Source organism: Bubalus bubalis, chromosome 22, assembly GCF_019923935.1.
Source record: "Bubalus bubalis isolate 160015118507 breed Murrah chromosome 22, NDDB_SH_1, whole genome shotgun sequence".
Lineage (NCBI taxonomy): Eukaryota > Metazoa > Chordata > Mammalia > Artiodactyla > Bovidae > Bubalus > Bubalus bubalis.
Genome location: NC_059178.1, coordinates 321,282 through 340,195, shown reverse-complemented (window position 1 = coordinate 340,195; position 18,914 = coordinate 321,282). Strand labels below are relative to the sequence as shown.

The 18,914-nt window shown below is 44.9% G+C and overlaps 1 protein-coding gene across 5 annotated transcripts in view; it reads left to right on the top strand.

The window, feature by feature from the left end:
- LOC123331101 (serpin B3) overlaps window positions 1-18,914 on the top strand; it is a 33,042-nt gene that overhangs the window by 2,781 nt on the left and 11,347 nt on the right. For 3 of the 5 annotated variants that reach the window (XM_045164005.1, XM_045164003.1, XM_045164004.1), the window contains exons 3-4: window positions 176-232; window positions 1,969-2,097. In XM_045164005.1, the coding sequence (XP_045019940.1) occupies window positions 176-232; window positions 1,969-2,097 (186 nt within the window). Of the gene's footprint in view, window positions 1-175; window positions 233-1,968; window positions 2,098-2,408; window positions 2,527-3,579; window positions 3,723-4,017; window positions 4,174-5,511; window positions 6,353-18,914 lie in introns of those variants that run through there. The other 2 variants (XM_045164007.1, XM_045164006.1) reach the window with 2 other exon arrangements.

Sequence of the window (18,914 nt, the reverse complement as noted above, 5' to 3'; positions counted from 1 at the left end):
TTTCTCTTTTTCTGTGTGCTTTTTGTTTCCTCTTGAGTTTGTCTCGTGAGGGGCGTTTATTTGGTATATAGTTTTGTTTGTGGGTATTCTTTTGTCCTTCTGTTCTTTCTTTTTTACTTACTCTGATGTGTATAGATCGTTACAGACTCCTTGTCCCACTCCCTGTCTTCTCCAGGTCCTTCACTTCAATGAAATCACCGAGAACCCAAGAGGAAGAGCGACAAGAAATCCCGTGAGTCAGAGAGCATTGGATATAGAGGAGGTCATATGTCCAAGAGGGTCGTAGCTTAAACTAGGGATTTCAGATAGGCTGGGAAAAGTCCATTTTTAGAGGTCATGCTAAGCAAACTGGAGAGAGTTGTTTCTCAGTTCACGTGTGTGCACGTGGGAAATCATTTCAGTTATGACCTACTCTTTGTGACCCCATGACCTGTAACCCTCCAGGTTCCTCTGTCCGTGGGAATCTCCAGGCAAAAATACTGCAGTGGGTTGCCATTCCCACCTCCAGGGGATCTTCCCACCCCAGGGACTGAACCAGCATCTCTCATGTCTCCTGCATCAGCAGACAGGTTCTTTACCACTGGCACCACCTGGAAAGCCCTCTCATTTCACATTACATACTTATTTACTTCCCTGGTAGCTCAGACGGCACGGCATCTGCCTGCAATGAGGGAGACCTGGGTTCGATCCCTGGGTCAGGAAGATGCCCTGGAGAAGCAAATGGAAACCCACTCCGGTACTCTTGCCGGGAAAACCCCATGGACGGAGGAGCCTGGTAGGCTACAGTCCGTGGGATCACAAAGAGTCAGACATGACTGAGCAACTTCACTTCACTTCCCGTCACTTATTTACTTCATATCTTTGTTTTTCTGAAAGGAGAGAAGCATATGCTTAACACCAGGGACTCTGAAACCTGAAGGAGCTTCAAATAGTGATCTGCTGTTCAGGAATGAGGAACATGGCAAAAATACGATGGCTCTCAGCCACAGTGACTCCATCCCAATTAGCCAGGGGCAATAAAAGGGTTGCTGCATCGCACCCAAATACATTCAAATAGGTCAGCAGGGCCAGGAAACGCTGGTAAACGCTGGTAAACTCTGGTAAACTATGGAAACTCTGATAAAGGTTATATATTATTATATAGAATAAAACTGAGTATATTCATCACAATATGTTCCTATAATTGCATAGATTTAATTAGCTCTTAGATTAAGAGCAATAAGCATATGATCACGTGTATTACGGAGTATTTTGGAAAATGAATGAGAGCTACGGTTTATCTAAATAGTCTAAAACTCTTAGCCAGAAAGTGAGAGATTCTGAACTGAGACAAGCCTACGTTGAAAAAATTATCTGTATCTCCTTGGAGAAGTTTCTAAGCTCTCTGAGCTCTCCTGTCTTCATGCGAATGGCACTGAAGACTTAGGGATGCTGGGGTACAGCTGTTCCCAGGCTATCTGGCACCCACTGTTCCTACACTGGGAAGTGTGGCCACCGCAGTGAAGAACCACAGATCACAGTCAACAGGTCTCAGAAGGTAATCCCCCAAAGGATATAACAGGGCATCGAATCACAACTTAGGACGACGTGCAAGCTCATGTTCTCACACAGCTGATGACTTTCAGAAATTCTCTATGGCTCCAGGCCTCCAGGAGCTTATGTTTAGCTGAGACGTTTACCCTAACCGTTGGAGACGACTGAGAGACAGTGCAATAATGGAATGCTGATGCATCTCTAGTTCAACAGAGAAAAGGTTGGAGTGTGTTAGAGCAGGAAGAGAGAGTTACCTGGAAGATTTGATGTAAAGATTAGGAAAGCTAATTCCAGTAACACGCGCCAATTAGGGGAAATAACCACGAGCATCATCCCTGGGGATACCCCCCTCTAGACAGGGATCCAACAGACCCCTGGGGGTGTAGAGTTTACATTGACAGAGAATCCAATGAGGTCACTTTTTGGTGTTTGAAGGTTGAAAGGCCAGGAAATCTTCATCATCACTTTCAAAAGCTTTTGATGGAATTAAAGAAATCCACTGATGCCTATGAGCTGAGTGTGGCCAACAGGCTCTACGGAGAAAAGGAGTTTCGGTTTCTCCAGGTGAGTTTCCTGGTCTGTCACACCTTTGGTCTGCATCCCGGGTCCTCGGGCCCCATCTCCTAATGGGGGCGGGGGGGTGCAGAGAAGCCTGGGGACCCACACAGGGGCATTACTTCCAGGGGCGCCAGGCTCCCCGACCACAACTGCACCCGCTGGAGTGTCCAGAGGCTAATAGCACACCAGTGAGGGGAGGCGAGGGATTGGCTTGTGAACTCTGCTTGATCAGGATTTAACACATTTAATTTGGGAATACCTACATAGTTACTGATAAATTACTTTTCATTCCTGCTTTCTTCCTGCTCACGTCATGGGAATACATGGATAACGTTAAGAAATTTTACCTAGCCAGTGTGGAATCTGCTGATTTTAAAAATGCTGCAGAGGAAAGTCGAAAGATGATTAATTCCTGGGTGGAGAGCCAAACCAATGGTAGGTTATGAGAGACTCACTCATTAAAAGTCACTGCTGAATCCCTGCTGTGTGTGAACACAGTGCTGGACCCTGACTGGACTGTCAGGAGCGGGGTGAGATGAGATTGCAGAGGGTGGGGAGGCCCTGCAGGGGGTGGACGGTCCTCGTCATTCGGAGAGAACCGGGCAGGTGGGGCTCCCAGGACCAGCCCCCTGCAGGCACAGCTGAGCCTGGATGACAGTGTCTTGTGGATCCCAAGTCTCTGCTCAGACTTCAGGTTAATTCATAAGTGTTTCTTTTAATTAGAGGCTTAACTTCTGGATGATGATTCCCTAAGAGAAGATATTAGAAAGGGTCCCTTTGTTAATTGGGAAACAACCTTGTCTCCCCCAAACCACGCTTTCTGCAGAAATGACCACCTGCAGTAGGAGGTGTCTGGCCCACGTCCCCCTCCCACAGGATTGTCATAGGTGTCCTCTCCTCCCAGGGCAGGTGGCTGGGCAAAGTGTCCCCGTCCAAGACAGAGGACCAACCTACAGCAGCTCAGCGTGGACAATGAAGACAAAGACCCCTCAGGGAATGGTGTCTGCCACGCGCTCTAGATTACTGGGTGCATGTTGATTGTCCAGAAGAGTATTCTGGCTACTTCTTCAGATATTTGAGCTCAAATTTCAAAAGACAGAGAGAAAGGAAGGAAGGAAGAACAGGAGGATGAACACAGGCTGGAGGAAACAGGAGAGGACGCGGGGCGGGCAGTGAGGGAAGGATGCAGAAATGTGATTCATGGAAACTGTATCTAGAATCAGGCCATCGGGGCTTCTTGTGAGATGACTGATGTCCCCACACGCAGAGACTGAACACCTTCCCAGTCTGGAGCAGGGGCGCCTGCATGAGGGCGACTCCATCAGGCTGAGGCCGTGAGCAAAGCCTTACCTGGTGAACCGCTGGGCATGGAGTCCCTCTCGGGCTGGCTTGTGTGAATGTTTAATCATCAGTTGCAGCTTTCTAAACATCTTCCAGACAAACCACTTGTGCCTTTCATGACAGACTTTTGATTTTCTGTCTTTGCAGAAAGAATCAAGGATCTGTTTCCCAAAGACTCTTTTGACAGGTTTACTGCTCTTATTCTGGGGAACCCCGTCTACTTCAAAGGGCAGTGGAACCAGAAATTTAAGAAAGAAAATACTGTGGAGGAAAAGTTTTGGCTGAACAAGGTGTTGTCTGTAATTAATTTGTAATAATGTAACATAGCTCTCTGTACAATGTGAAAGTTAAATACATATTTGATCATTTCCTTTATAACTGCGAGTAGAAGTAGGATCCACTGAGGCTGTCTGTTTTTGCCTTTATTTAGTTGGTAATAGTTGAAGAAACTCTTGTCTCTAATTCACAGATTTCCCAGACCATCTCTTAGAAGGAAGATGAGTTTGGTATCTCAATAAGATTGTCTTTTTTTTTCTTTTGGACTAATGCCCATTTAGCATTCTTTTGCACATGAATTTATTGCAGGAAACAAGCAAACCTGTGCAGATGATGAAACAAACCAATAGTTTCCAGTTCGTGTCACTGGAGGACGTGCAAGCCAAGATCCTGGAAATCCCGTACAAAGGCGAAGAGCTAAGCATGATGGTGCTGCTGCCCGATGAAGTAGACGGTCTGCAGGAGGTAAAACCTGGCGCCTGTGGCGCTTCATGCTGCTGCTCACGTTGCCGGCAACACAGCGCCTGTGTGGGCGGCTCACAGAACGCTGGTGCTGTGCCAGGAGAGCAAGAGACTGCAGTGTGTCCTTTCCTCTCTGTTGAGTCTAATGGAAGATCATGAAGGCGAACTTGGCATCCTGTCACTTTCCAAAAAAATAGACCTTATAGTGTGATACGGAAGAACATGTAGAAAATCTCAACTTCACAGGCCCCAGTAATACTCTGAGAAAACCAGAATGTCACTTCAAAAAATAATATGCTTGGCTCACATGTTAATATTTTGCAACCATCAAAACTTGACCTACTGCAGTCTATTCATTTGAAGACAGGGGAAACTAAGACTCAAATGTAGATGACTCATGGAAAATATATGAAAATTCACTCATGAACAAAAGCAAACAAAGTAAAACAATGCTGAGCTCCATTCTGCAGACTGAGTCACATGCTTCATAGACAGGAGACAAACCAACCTATCTTGATGCTCACTTTCTATTTAGAAGTATTCTCTCAGAGTTATTTGGAGCCTCATTGCTGGGAATTTTTAAAAAAGTGAATCTTCCTTTTAGCATTGTTATATGGGTTCAAGATAATTTGTAAAGACACCAATAACAATATCCGGCATATAAAAGTCATTCCATAGATGGCCATCTGCAATTACTGTAACAGCCAATGATGCTGAATTTGCAGTGAACTTGCCACACGTAAAATATATGTGCGGTAGCTCAGGGACTAACACACGATGCCTAAAACATTAATTAAGTAAACACATACACTGAATCTCTACTTAATGGTGGCATTATGTAACAGTTTAAACTTGATCAGAGAAACATATCTATACAGGAAACGTTTTCAAAGAGGTCAAGCAAGTAAAAGGAATAATAATGGGTTCTACACTATATCATGCAAAAACTATGCACAAAAGACATTAACAAGACAAGACTATTTGAAAATGAAACAGGTAGTGATCTGGCAACTTAAGAAGTGAAGATATATAGTTCATCTTTTACAAAATAAATTTATTTAATGCTTCTGCTGTTATGTATGGATATATATACATATATATACAGAAGGCTCAGTTTATCATATAATATTACAAAATATTCAGCTTATAATATACAATGAGATACATGCAATATATAACTATATGTATATAATATAGTGAGTTTATATGTATAATATAACTGAACCTCCTGTATTCATGTTTACTGTGAAGATAATTGTTTTCCAGACAATTCAATCCAAAGTTAGGTGGGCTCCATGACCGCTGAGAATCCTGACAGTTGTTCCTTTTCCACTGTTACAGCTTGAAGACCAGCTCACTGCTGAGAAGTTAATAGCGTGGACGAGCCCACAGAATATGAGGAAGAGACAAGTGGACTTGTACCTGCCTCGGTTTAAAGTGGAAGAGAGCTACAACCTCGTGCCCACACTGCGAGCCCTGGGGATGGTGGACGCCTTCCGTGATAGGGTGGCCGACTTCTCGGGCATGTCCAGGAGACGCGGTCTGGTGGTGTCAGAGGTCGTCCACAAGTGCTTTGTGGAGGTGACCAAGGAGGGCACGGAGGCCTCAGCTGCTACTGGTGTAGAAATTATTATAAGAGCAGGAATAAATTCTGAGAGTTTCCGCTGCGATCGCCCTTTCCTGTTCCTCATCAAGCACATCAAGACCAACAGCATCCTCTTCTGTGGCCGAGTCTCTTCCCCTTAGACGTCCCTGGGCAGCGGCCACACTCGGGGACATTCAGAGAGCTGTTCCCGGAGCTTGAATGGTGGTGTAACAGGTTCCCTTGGATTCGTTTTCCTTTCAAACCTCATAGTCATCTCTAAGAAAATAATCTCTGAAAGAGCATGTCTGTCCTTCTCCCTCTCTTTCCACAAACACATGTAAACCTACTCTATTTCCCCATGGAAGCTTCCATTTGGACAAAACGTTCAACATATGATAAAAGGATATATCAATATTCTATCTTCACCAAACTTTGAAATAATATATCTGCTGTTTCAAAAATCACATCTATTATTCAAATCTACTCAGCTAGACCTCCACATTTATTTGCGTTTAAGTGATATGGGGGACGCTTACAAGCTGAAAATGTTTGCTCTTATGAAACAGGTGATCAATAAAACAGGACTTTTTCCGTTTACTTGGTGCTTTGCTTTTTCTTCCTTCTTTCTTTTCAACAAAGGGCAAGTGGCCTGCCACACATTGGAAAGATAATTTGGAAACATATGAATTTATAAAAAGAAAAATTCAAAACCAGAGTAGAGCATGATAAGCCTGAAGAAGTAGGCTGGAACCAGAATATGAAAGGATTATAGCCCATGTTAAGATCTGGCCGCCTCAAATACTGGAAGGAACGTGAACCAAGGAAAACTCTCCTACCTTGCCGGTGGGGATACAAGGGTGAGACTTTGGGCTTCGCAGGTGGTGCAGCAGGAAGAATCCACCTGTAAATGCAAGAAACGCAAGGGACGTGGGTTTGACCCCTGGGTCGGGAAGATCCTGAAAGGTTGTTGTTGAATCACGCAAAGACGCCGGGATTCTTGGCCCCCAGAGGAGAATTCAATCCGGGACCAGAGACTAGGCTTGATCGCTCAGAGCTTTTGTGTAATAAAGTTTTATTAAAGTATAAAGGAGATAGAGGAAGCTTCTGACATAGGCATCAGAAGGGGGCAGAAAGAGTACCCCCTGCTAGTCTTCAGCTGGATGTTATATAGTCACTAGCAGTCTGTTAATGAAAGAAAGGAATGTCTTAAAACTCAGAATGGTACCAGGCCCCTTACCCATAAGATGCATTTTGGGATAATCTTGGCACCAAATGGTTCATCCTGGGCCATAAAATGACTAACTTGAATCTTGAAGAAGGGCAGATCACCATACAAATAGTTTCGTTTACATAGATTAGGGGAAGAATATCTGAGTATAACATACTGGTTTGTCAAGTAGGTTCTGAGCCAAGAGGCGGAACTTGAAGACAAGAGTTTGGGGTAAATGTATAGTACATTAGCATAGCCTAAGACAAACATTTCCATAAGAAAACGGCATTGGTTAACTCAAGGTTTGAGAATAGTTAACTTCAGGTGAAACCAGGTGTCATTATGGCAACACAGTATTTTAAGGGAAACCTCTTTTTAAATTTGTATAGAGAAGGAAAAAATATCGCTAGTTTGTTTCCTCCTGCCGCTTAAGAGAGAGAAAAATGTCTGACACTTGTAGGCTATTTCCTCCGTTTGGAGACCCCTGGCCTTCCTGCCTGTTACCCTCTCAATCCCCTGAAGAAGGAAATGGCAATCCACTCCAGTATTCTTGCCTGGACAGAGGAGCCTGGCAGGCTACAGTCCGTGGGGTCACAAAGAGTTGGACATGACTGAGTGACTGAGCGTGCAATCGTAACTTGGAAGTGAAAACAAGTAGGACCATGTGGGACCTTCCTGGTCACAAAATCCTTTTCTTGTCCCAGCTTGTTATTCGTAAGAAAAAGGTTGTAGTCTCCTAGGTTTTCCTGAGCACCAAAGTGAAAGTCGCTCAGTTGTGTCCGACACTCTGTGACCCCACAGACTGCACAGTCCATGGAATTCTCCAGGCCAGAACACTGGAGTGGGTAGCCTTTCCCTTCTCCAGGGGATCTTCCCAACCCAGGGATTGAACTGGGGTCTCCTCCATTGCAGGCAGAATTTTGACCAGCTGAGCTCTGAGAGGAAGCCCTTGGGTAACAAAGGGCAGATTCAAACAGTTGCTGATCAGGCAAGGGAGGAAATGCAGAAACAAAGAAGGAACAATTAAGAAACTATAGCACAACATTACAGTGGGATCCTGGTTCCGCCTCAAGGGATATACATACAGAACATGCTTGAGCTTTTCTGCAGGAACCAAGCCCCGCCCCCCTCCCAAGTGGGGGATGGTAACTTCCTTCTGGCTGACAAAACTTTCCTAGAGCGCCACCCTGCTAACAACCAACTGGAAGAGAATCATAGGCCCTGCAGCGCTCACCCCAAATTTTGCTTACCAAAAGTTCTCCCTCCAAATCACCGCGGAGTTCAGTTTTTTGTTTTTTGTTTTTTTAGCCCACGCCATTCATTCTCCTTGCTTGCTGCTGCTGCTGCTAAGTCGCTTCAGTCGTGTCCGACTCTGTGCAACCCTATAGACGGCAGCTCACCAGGCTCCCCTGTCCCTGGGATTCTCCAGGCAAGAACACTGGAGTGGGTTGCCATTTCCTTCTCCAATGCATGAAAGTGAAAAGTGAAAGTGAAGTCGCTCAGTCGTGTCCAACTCTTAGCGTCTCCTTGCTTAGTCCTTCAATAAACCTTTCTCTGCTCCAAACTCTGACATTTCAGTTTGTTTGAGCTCTCTCTGATGGGGCACGCAAACTTGTTGGACTCAGACAGTAAAGAATCTGCCTGCAGTGCAGGAGACTCGGGTTCAAGCCCTGAGTTGGGAAGATCCTCTGGAGTAGGAAATGGCAACCCACTCCAGTATTCTTCCATGAAAAATTTCATAGACAGAAGAGCCTGGCGGTGTTCCATCCATGGGGTCACAAAGGGCTGGACTGAGCGATTGATACACAAACACACACAAAAGGAGAGAAACTGTCAGACTATATTTAAAAGCAAGAACCGGTGTAATAAAGAGTGACTCATTTTTGATAATTGACTGTTATCTGTGGTTTAGTCACTGAGTCGTGTCCGACTCTTTGCGACTCCATGGACTGTAGCCCACCAGGCTCTTCTGTCCACGGGATTCTCCAGGCAGGATTGGGGTGGGGTTGCCATTGCCTTCTCCTGACAACATTCTAGTCCCACCCCTTTTTGTTTCCCTCTAACCACCCCCACCCTAGACACACACACACACACACAGACACACACACACACAAAACTAAGCCAGCTGGCAAGGAAAGGCCTGGAGCTCCCTCCCCCGGTACCTGCAGGAAGTGCAAGCCAAGCAAGCCTGACCATGCCCAGGAGCCCTTCCCCGGGCCAGCTCCTAACCATGGTCAAGCCCTGCAGGCTCCCGGTAGCCAGGAACCCTGCCACAGGCTCCCCAGAAACTTCATTACACGAGGAATTAACATTTTTGTGTGGAATCATTAATCTCAGTATCCAACTTTTTTATTTTTGATGGGGAGTCCATTTTACATCCATGGGATAACCACAACATCCCAGTCTACAATGTCTACTTAAAACAAAAATCAGGACTTCCCTGGTGGTCCAGTGGTCAAGAATCTGCCTGCCAATGCAGAGGACACCGTTTCAATCCCTGGTCCAGGAAGACCCCGCATGCTAGGCAGCCACAGCTGCTGAGCCCCTGCCCCCGAGGGTCTGTGCTCCACAGCCAGAGAAGCCACTGCGTGAGAAGCCCGAGAACGGCAACTAGAGAAAGCCTGCGTGCAGCAACAAAAACCCAGAGCAGTCAAAAATAAACTAACTAAATAAATAAATCTTTTTTAAAAACCTCACTTAGGAACACATACAGGTTAACTGAAAGGATGGCAAAAGGCACAGCCTGCCGACACTGGCCATATGAAAGCCTAATTGGTTACATTATTATTAGACAGATTAGACCGCAGGAAGGGCTATTGTCAGGGATAAAGAGGTGGTGACCTGTGATAGAAACAGATCAGGGGACCAGAAGAGGGTCTAGAAGCAGATCCAGCATGTGTACATGTCACAAAGATTCCAAGGCACTTAAATCACCTGAGGTTGAATGTAGTCTTTTCAGACTACAAGTGGCTGGAACGATTGAATGTCCACATTAATAATAATGAGCCACTGAAGAGGAAAAGTTAAAATTTTACATAACCTCCTTCTCCTTCTGCCTCTGTAACTCAGCTTGCCCCTTGCAACGTCTGGATCACGTAGGTCACGGGGTCTCAGAAAGTGGGGACTTGCAATACTGGGAAATGGAGTTTATCTCATTCACCCTTGTCCTGCTCTTTGCAATCGCCCAGACCCTGCAAACCTGCTTAATCGTGCCCGTCCATATAAAGACCAGACATCCCCCTCCCCATCTTGACCACTGTCCCCACGCATGAAACCCCTTAGTTTAAACCAGCCTGTTAACAGCTAGTGTTGCCCACTACAGTCTGTCTGTAAAAGCTCTGTAATCCCTTTGTTCAGGGCTCAGAGCTTGGAGTGTTAGCTCCTCTGGGCCTGCCGGCGTAATAAACCTGAGTTCTCTAACTCTCTGAGTGTAGTGCTTGGTTTCTCAAGTACTGGTTTCTGCAAGACCACAAAGCATATTTCACAAAAATTAATTTAAAATAAATCATAGAACTGCCATATGATCCAGCAATTCCACTGCTGGGCATACACACCGAGGAAACCAGAATTGAAAGAGACACGTGTACCGCAATGTTCATCGCAGCACTGTTTATAATAGCCGGGACATGGAAGCAACCTAGATGTCCATCAGCAGACGAATGGATAAGACAGCTGTGGTACATATACACAATGGAATATTACTCATTAAACAGAATGCATTTGAATCAGTTCTAATGAGGTAGATGAAACTTGAGCCTATTATACAGAGTGAAGTAAGCCAGAAAGAAAAACACCAATACAGTATACTAACTCATATATATGGAATTTAGAAAGATGGTAGCGATAACCCTGTATGCAAGACAGCAAAAGAGACACAGATGTATGGAACAGTCTTTTGGACTCTGTGGGAGAAGGAGAGGGAAAGTGGTCTCAGAAAGTGGGGACTTGCAATACTGGGGAATGGACTTTATCTCACTCACCCTTGTCCTGCTCTTTGCAATCGCCCAGACCCTGCAAACCTGCTTAATCGTGCCCATCCATATAAAGACCAGACATCCCCCTCCCCATCTTGACCACTGTCCCCACGCATGAAACCCGTGCGTGGATGATTTGAGAGAATAGCATTGAAACATGTATATTATCATATGTGAAACAGATCGCCAGTCCAGGTTCGTTGCATGAGACAGGGTGCTCAGGGCTGGTGCACTGGGATGACCCTGAGGGATGGGGTGGGGAAGGAGGTGGGAGGGAGGGTCAGGATGGGGAACACATGTACACCTATTGGTGATTCATTTCAATGTATGGCAAAACCACTACAATATTGTAAAGTAAGTAGCCTCCAATTAAAATAAATAAATAAATAAAACAAAGACTATTGGGTATACAAAAAAAAAATAGATCATAGATCTAAATGCAAAAGCTAATATCATAAAAGTTCTAGGAGAAAGTCTTAGCAGACTTGAGATAGACAAAGATTTCTCAAATAAGACAGAAAAATAGAAACTATAAAAGAAAAAATTAATGAATTGGATCCCATTAAAATTTAAAACTGCTTTTCAATGACACCATTAAGAAAAATATATCTGACAGAAAATTTTTATTTAGAATATATTAAAAGCAATTGCACATCAATAATGAGAAAGCAAACAATCTATTAAAAATGGGCAAAAGATCTGAACAGACATTTCACAAAAAAATATATACTCAGGGTCAATATGCACATGAAAAGATGCTCAACATTATTCGTCAAAAGGAAGATGCATAACCACAATGAGATACCACCTCACATCCACGAGAACGGCTATAATGAAGAAGACGGGCCACACCACCCACTGGTGTGTCTTCAGGACGCCTGCAATGCTCACTCATTGCTTGTAGTAGAAAATGGTATGGGCGTTTTGGAGAACATACTGGCTGTTTCCTATACAACTAAACATGTATTTATCATCTGACTCAGTAATTTCGCTCCTAGTTATCTACTCAAAGAGAAGTGAAAACATACGTTCACGCAAACTTCTGGGCATAGTAACATTATTCACTGGCTTCCCTGGTGACTCGGTGGTAAAGAACCCACCTGCAATGCAGGAGACGTGAGTTCAACCTCCATGTTGGGGCGATCCCCTGGAGGAGGAAATGCTGCCCACTCCAGTATTCTTGTCTGGAGAATCTCAAGGACAGCGGAGTCTGGCGGGCTACAGTCCATGGGTCACAAAAGATTTGGACACGACTGAGCAACTAGACAACAATTATTATGTATAGCTGCCACACACTGGAAGCAACAAAAATGCCCGTCAATGAGTAAATGGATAAACAAATGTGGTTTATCCAGATGATGGAACACTGCTTGTCAGTAGAAAGTAATCAACTTCTGATATCCCACCTAGTCTCATGAATCTGAAAACACAGTGCCGAGCCACAGAAGCTAGACATGAAAGAGGACATGGTCGGAATCCGTTTGCGTGAAGCTAGAGACGGCAGGTCTACCCTGGACTGACGGAAGGCAGGTCAGCTGCCGGCTGAGCAGGGCTTGTTCAGGGACAGCTGACTCAGAAGCAGAGCAGAGAACCCTGGAGGATGACGAAGCGTTCTGTATTCTGGGTGTGGTAGCGTTTTCATGTGCACATTTATCAAAATGTGTCAGGTTCTAGGCTTAAAATGGTGGATTTTATGATCACATTTATTTCACAATATCAAAGTGTTCATGTAACTGACCATGGATAATCTACTATTAGAACAGAGGATGAAAATATGGGAATCCTCTCTGCCTGGTAGATTGTTTTATTTTGTTTTGGTTTTTGAGTTTTAATTTATGTTTTGCTAACATGTTTCTCAATTCTCTTTCCTAGGTTCAGTTTGCCACACTATATGCTAAGAAAGAAAAAAGCAACACATGAACTGAATATAAATGTTTGTTTTCTTTTACTCCTGTATTATAATCTACCAAAATATTAGAACTGGTGGGACTCTCAAAATCACTAGTCCACGGTCTTCAGCAAAGAGACTCTTTCTCTCCATTAGTGCACAAAAGTACAAAGCATTGATTTCCTAGAGGAAATCAGTGGAAGATTATTAAGGAGCCTTGATTTGACCTGCTATCTGCACGTCACAAACAAAACATTTCAGTTTCAGAGAAAACCGTAAATATATACAGTATTGCCGTCATTAACCATTGATTTTGATGGTAAGGCTGGAATTCAAGTAAAACAATTTTTTAAAGAGCAGTCCTGGGGATGGTGGACGCCTTCCGTGATGGGGTGATCGACTTTTCGGGCATGACCGGGAGACGCGGTCTGGTGGTGTCAGAGGTCGTCCACAAGTGCTTTGTGGAGGTGAGCGAGGAGGGCACGGAGGCCTCAGCTGCTACTGGTGTAGAAATTATTGAAAGAGCAGGAAGAAATTCTGAGAGTTTCCGCTGCAATCACCCTTTCCTGTTCCTCATCAAGCACATCAAGACCCACAGCATCCTCTTCTGTGGCCGAGTCTCTTCCCCTTAGACGTCCTTGGGCAGCGGCCACACTCGGGGACATTCAGAGAGCTGTTCCCGGAGCTTGAATGCTGGTGCACAGGTGCCCTTGGATTCGTTTTCCTTTCCAACCTCACAGTCACCACTCACTATGTATTGGATAAAATATGTTTGTCTGTCTCTCTCTTTCTACAAACACATGTAACCTACTCTATTCCCCATGAAAACCCTTCCTTGGACAATGTGTTCACTATATTTTAAAAAGTTATCTCCATACTCTATCTTCTACTAAGTTTGAAATATCATAGCTCCTATTTCAAAAGTTATTTTTACTTTTCAAACCTAGACATTCATATTTACTTGAGTTCAGGTGGTATGTGGGACCCTTACAGGTCTAAATTTTTTAATTTTCTGAAATGGGTTATCAATAAAACCATGGCTTGTTCATATCATTTGTTGCTCATCTTTTTTTTTTTCAACAAACTGCAAGTGACCCCCCACACGTGGAAAAGATCATATAGAAAGATATTATCGTTTATAGAAATCAAAATAGTGCAGCATGATGAGGTTAAAAAGGCAGACTGCTGTCAGAACATGGAAGGCTCTGTAACCCATGTGTGAGCCTAGATATAAGCATGTAGAACTCAGACTTCGGATGTGAACTGAGTCTCTAAGTAGAAAGACAGATGATACATATGTTAGAGCTACCAAGAGAAATATGGTAATTGTGGCTGAAGGCAGAGATGGGATAAGACTGGGAGAGCATCCAGTGAGAAGAAGGGCTGACATATGACCCTGAAGTCCACCAACCCATAAAGCAAAGAACTGACAAATTTTATATCCCAAAACATAACTTTTCTCAGGGCAAGAGGAATCATTTGGAGGTGATATGTTTACTACATAGATTAGCATGATGGTTTCACAGATATATACTCACCTCAAAACTCCTGACGTCATACATTAAATAAGTACAGCTCTTCATACACCGTTCACCATTCACGCACCATTCACACCCTCATCACAGTGTATTCACACTGTCATCACAGTGTATTCACACCCTCTTCACAGTGTATTCACACCCTCATCACATGTTCTCGCTTCTCTGTCGGGACGTGTGTTGGTCAAGAACAGCTGCCACACTGCTGATCTCTAAGGGAGGGGACGCTGGGGTCTCCTATGCTGCCACCTGCGTGATGTCTCCAGAAAACCACATATCTCATTGGCTCAGCAATGCACGTCTAGAGAAAGTCTTTCTCAAGTATACAAGTGGCACATATCAGTACTTTCTTACAACGTTAGAAGCATGACCAGACTATTATCAGACCAGTAATGCCACATCCTGATTTTACCCAAGAGATATGAATACATCCACCACAAAAGGACTAACACACAAATGTTCACTGAAGCCTTATTTGTAATGGCCAAAAAGCTGGCAAAACCTCAAATGTCTAACAGCTGAACAAAACAGGTGAACGAAAATACAAACCCAAGAAGAGTACTTAGAGATGAAAAGGAAAAAACTACTGAAGCAACATGGATTAAACTCCTACACGCTGTGCTGTACAAACAAGAAACTGAAAAGAATGAGTGCGGGTTATGTAATCCCCCTCAAATGACAATTTTTTACACTATGGATTAATGTAGCTGGGCTTCCCCAGTGGCTCAGTGGTAAAGAACCCTCCTGACAATTCAGGAGACATGGACTTGATCCCTGGGTTGGAAATGTCCCCTGGAGAAGGGAATGGCTGCCCTCTCCCATGTTCTTGCCTGGAGAATCCCATGGGCAGAGAAGCCTGGTGGGCTACAGTCAGTCCATGGGGTCGCAAAGAGTCAGACACGACGGAGAGACTAATCGACAACAAATGTAGTTACCTCTCAATACAAGAGACCTTGAAACACTTAGAACAATGCGATCATAGGAAATGATAGTAAAAAAATACCAAAAAGTGATAGCCATTTATTAAATATGAAAGCTAGTACTTTATTGAATGAGATGGATTTCCCTGTGCTATTTGACTTAAGATGAAGATGTATACCACTAAACACTCATTGGTTGTGTGACTAATGTAGAGTCTTGAGCTTTGCTATTGGCAGGGTGAATCACTAAACATTTCCAGAGATGAAATAAATGAGGAATCACCTTCATAAGAGAAGAAATTTTGATCGGATTAGTAACACAAAGGTGGTATATTAATTGAATACTACACACTGTACTGGCAAGAAATTTTATAAGTTTCACTCATGGGTTTAACCCAATGTATCTTAAAACTATATAACCATTAAACACTCCAGAGTTTTGGTATCTCCTTGTGTTTGAATAAGTATCAGGAATAACATAAAAATGTGTCCGGTGTAAACTCATAGGTAGAAATATCACATTTAGTTTGAGTAGATTGCCAGATGCTCCTCTGGTTGGGTCTCCAAAAGATCCCAATCTGAAAATAGTGAAAGATTTGAGAAGTTATGTTATTAGTGAAAAGTTGTCATTACTCCTTCTATCACCTTGCCTTATCTTATCTTCAGAACAAGTCGTTCTCAGCTAAACTACTGCCCTTCGGACGCTGCACTCTTCACAGCTTACAGGAATCTCTATGAGCCAGGGAAGCAGAAGCCCTGTGAGTGGGCCTGTGCAGTCTTGATCCATCAGTAAAGGAGTTTTGTCTTTGTTGCTCCCAGGCGTTTCTCATCAGGAAGATCTGAGGGAGGCGACAAGCTCACTGTGCTTTTGTGACATGTTGGCAGGTTGGGAAACCTGCCCCTGTGAACGCAGGAGATTCTCAGGTAGCTAAGTTTGGAGACAGAACACAGGCCCTTGAGATGTTGACGCTTCGTACAGTGATAATGCCTCCATAGGCACCTGGAAGCTTGGTCCAAGGTGTGTGCTGGGGGCAGCCTTCCAGCCTCAAGCACTCAGCTGTCACGGTTCCAGGACCCCCGTCCGCCGCAGGGCTCAGTCTCTCTGCCTCCCTCTGCACCGCCCTCCCTTCCACCTCTCTCTCTCTTTCCCCCTCTTTTCCTCTCCCTGCCTCCCTACACGTTCTCTCCCTCTGTCTCTCTCTCCCCAAACACGCACAGCATCTAAACAAGGGAGCTGGGTCAGCAGGGCTCCACCAGTAAATACACCTCGGCTTTGGAGCTAACCCTCCAGGAAGGCCTCAGGAAAAGCCCCTGCCGGCGCAGCCAGTTTCCGTGCTGCCCTCCCTTCTCCACCCTTGAAACGAGGACTTCACCTCCTGGGGCTCTGAACTGCTGCCACGAGAAGTGGCCCTGAAACCGGAACAAGCCCGAGTGCATCTCTCCCTCACCCTTCTGGGTTCTGGGGGGAGAAGCAGCCGGAGCCACGACAGAGCCGCCCACACCCTCGGGCCGGCCCTGCGGGGCCGCTGAGCCGCCTCCAGCGCCGCCGCCCAGCGCCGCGTCCTCCAGCGCCGCCGCCGGCACCGCTGCTCCAGGGCCTCGTGTCCTGACCGCTCAGAGTCCGCGCTGCGCGGGCTTGCTCAGGATCGCATGGATACAGATAAATGCCTCGTGGGTATGGAAAAATACTGCCATGGCTTCTCTCCAAACTCTTACGAGTGTTTAGTTTGGCTGATGGGATCGCTGGTTGTACCGCACTGAAGAGAACTTCCTCTGCCCCCCACTCCACCCCCAATTAATTTCTAATCACAGAGTGTGACCTTACGTGTAAATAGATCATAGACATAGCTAGTTAACATAAGATCGTACTGACTCAAGCTGGGTCCTCATCCAATGACTGGACCCTTATATGAAGAGAAGAGACACAGAGAAGACAGTCATGTCGAGACAGAGGCACAGGCCCGGAAACTCGAGGAACCACCAGGGGGTAGAAAAGGTAAAGAGAATTCTCCCCGAGAGCCTCACCAGGAAGTGTGGTCCTGAGAACACACTGATTTTAGACCTCAAGCCTCCAGAAGTGGGCGAGAATGAATACCGATGGTTTCAAACCTCAGTGTGGGCAGCTCACGACAGAGGTCTAGGAACCTAACACAGTGCCTCGAGAGCAGAGAAGTCCCCTCTCACGCTCCCGTGCCTAAACTGTTAAGTTACAGTAGTTTACTAGAGCAAAAAATCAACCATTTCAGCAATTAAAAATGCATTCAAAGAAGGACATGAACCTCATCAAAACAACATTGTAAATCAACATTCAATGAAATGCCCTGAATTTCAGAAGCAAATCTTTTACTTGAAGTACAGGTAATTAGGATGTTTTGTCAGGTGGTCATCAGATGCAGGGAGGAAATCACTGCAACGAGTTAGAGCCAGGCGTTCCTTGTGCAATAATAGACATTTACTGGAGTCTATGGAGTTGACGTTATCTTGCTTGGATCACTGAGGAACTGAAGGTGCTGATGACTGCTGTCCCTGGCAGTCCTGGTGAGATGTGTGCTAAAGCCAGAGTCACGTGGGGGAACGCAGGGGCTGGTTGCAGAAGTCATGGGGTGGGGAATGGATGTGCTATCATGGTCTCAGAGATTGTCTCAGAGGATGAGGCTTAGGAAGTCAGTGGCCACCAAATGTAAAGGAGCCTTGGCAAACCTCCCTTGTCATTACGTCCCTGCTTCTAGCACTGTGGTAGAGACCCTTCAGTAAGCTCAGTACTAAGTCAAAGAACATAATTAAGGACTCAATGAATGGAGAATGAATCATTAGGAAATTATAAAAATAGATAATCGAACACAGTATGTGATCACCCCTACATTCACATGGAATCAAGAAGCCTTCATTCAAATGTAAGAGACCAAGAGGCAGTGATTCCTAGTTCCTGCACAAAGCACAGTCTCTCTCTTCCTGCATTCTACCAAAAAATTAAGAGACCCATAAAAGCAAATCCTGGAGGCAGTGTGATTTTTCTGATATGATAAGAAGTGATAGAATAAAATTTTGACTAAGGACTTCCTCAGTCCTTCCTTAATATATAATATTAATCAATTCAAGGGGCTTCCCGGTTGGCACTGGTGGTAAAGAACCAGTTTGCCAACACGGGAGACATAAGAGACCCAGGTTCAATCCCTGGACTGGGAAGATCCTGGAGGAGGGCATGGCAACCCACTCCAGTATTCTTGCCTGGAGACTCCCCATGGACAGAGGAGCCTAGTGGGCTACAGCCCATAGGGTCACAAAGAGTGGGAAACGACTGAAGTGACTTAGCAAACACACACGAAATCTATTGCAATGTTAAATGTCAGTCAAAAACTGCTGAAAGGAAGGGTTGTAGAAATGGTTCTAGAGACAGGAGATGTGAGAGAGGGTTGGATGGTGCTAAGCACAGAGTAGGATGACTGTCCCGAGGGAACTGGAGGCATGGGAACGGGGAGACGGGTGGTGAGAATGAACTGTCTCAGTCTGCCATGACACACCTACAGACAAGACCATTCCCCAGCTAAAGGACATTAAGGTAAATCTGATTCATCCTGTTCAGATGCTATTTACATTGTACGGATCTGTATCTGTATGGGAATATTCAA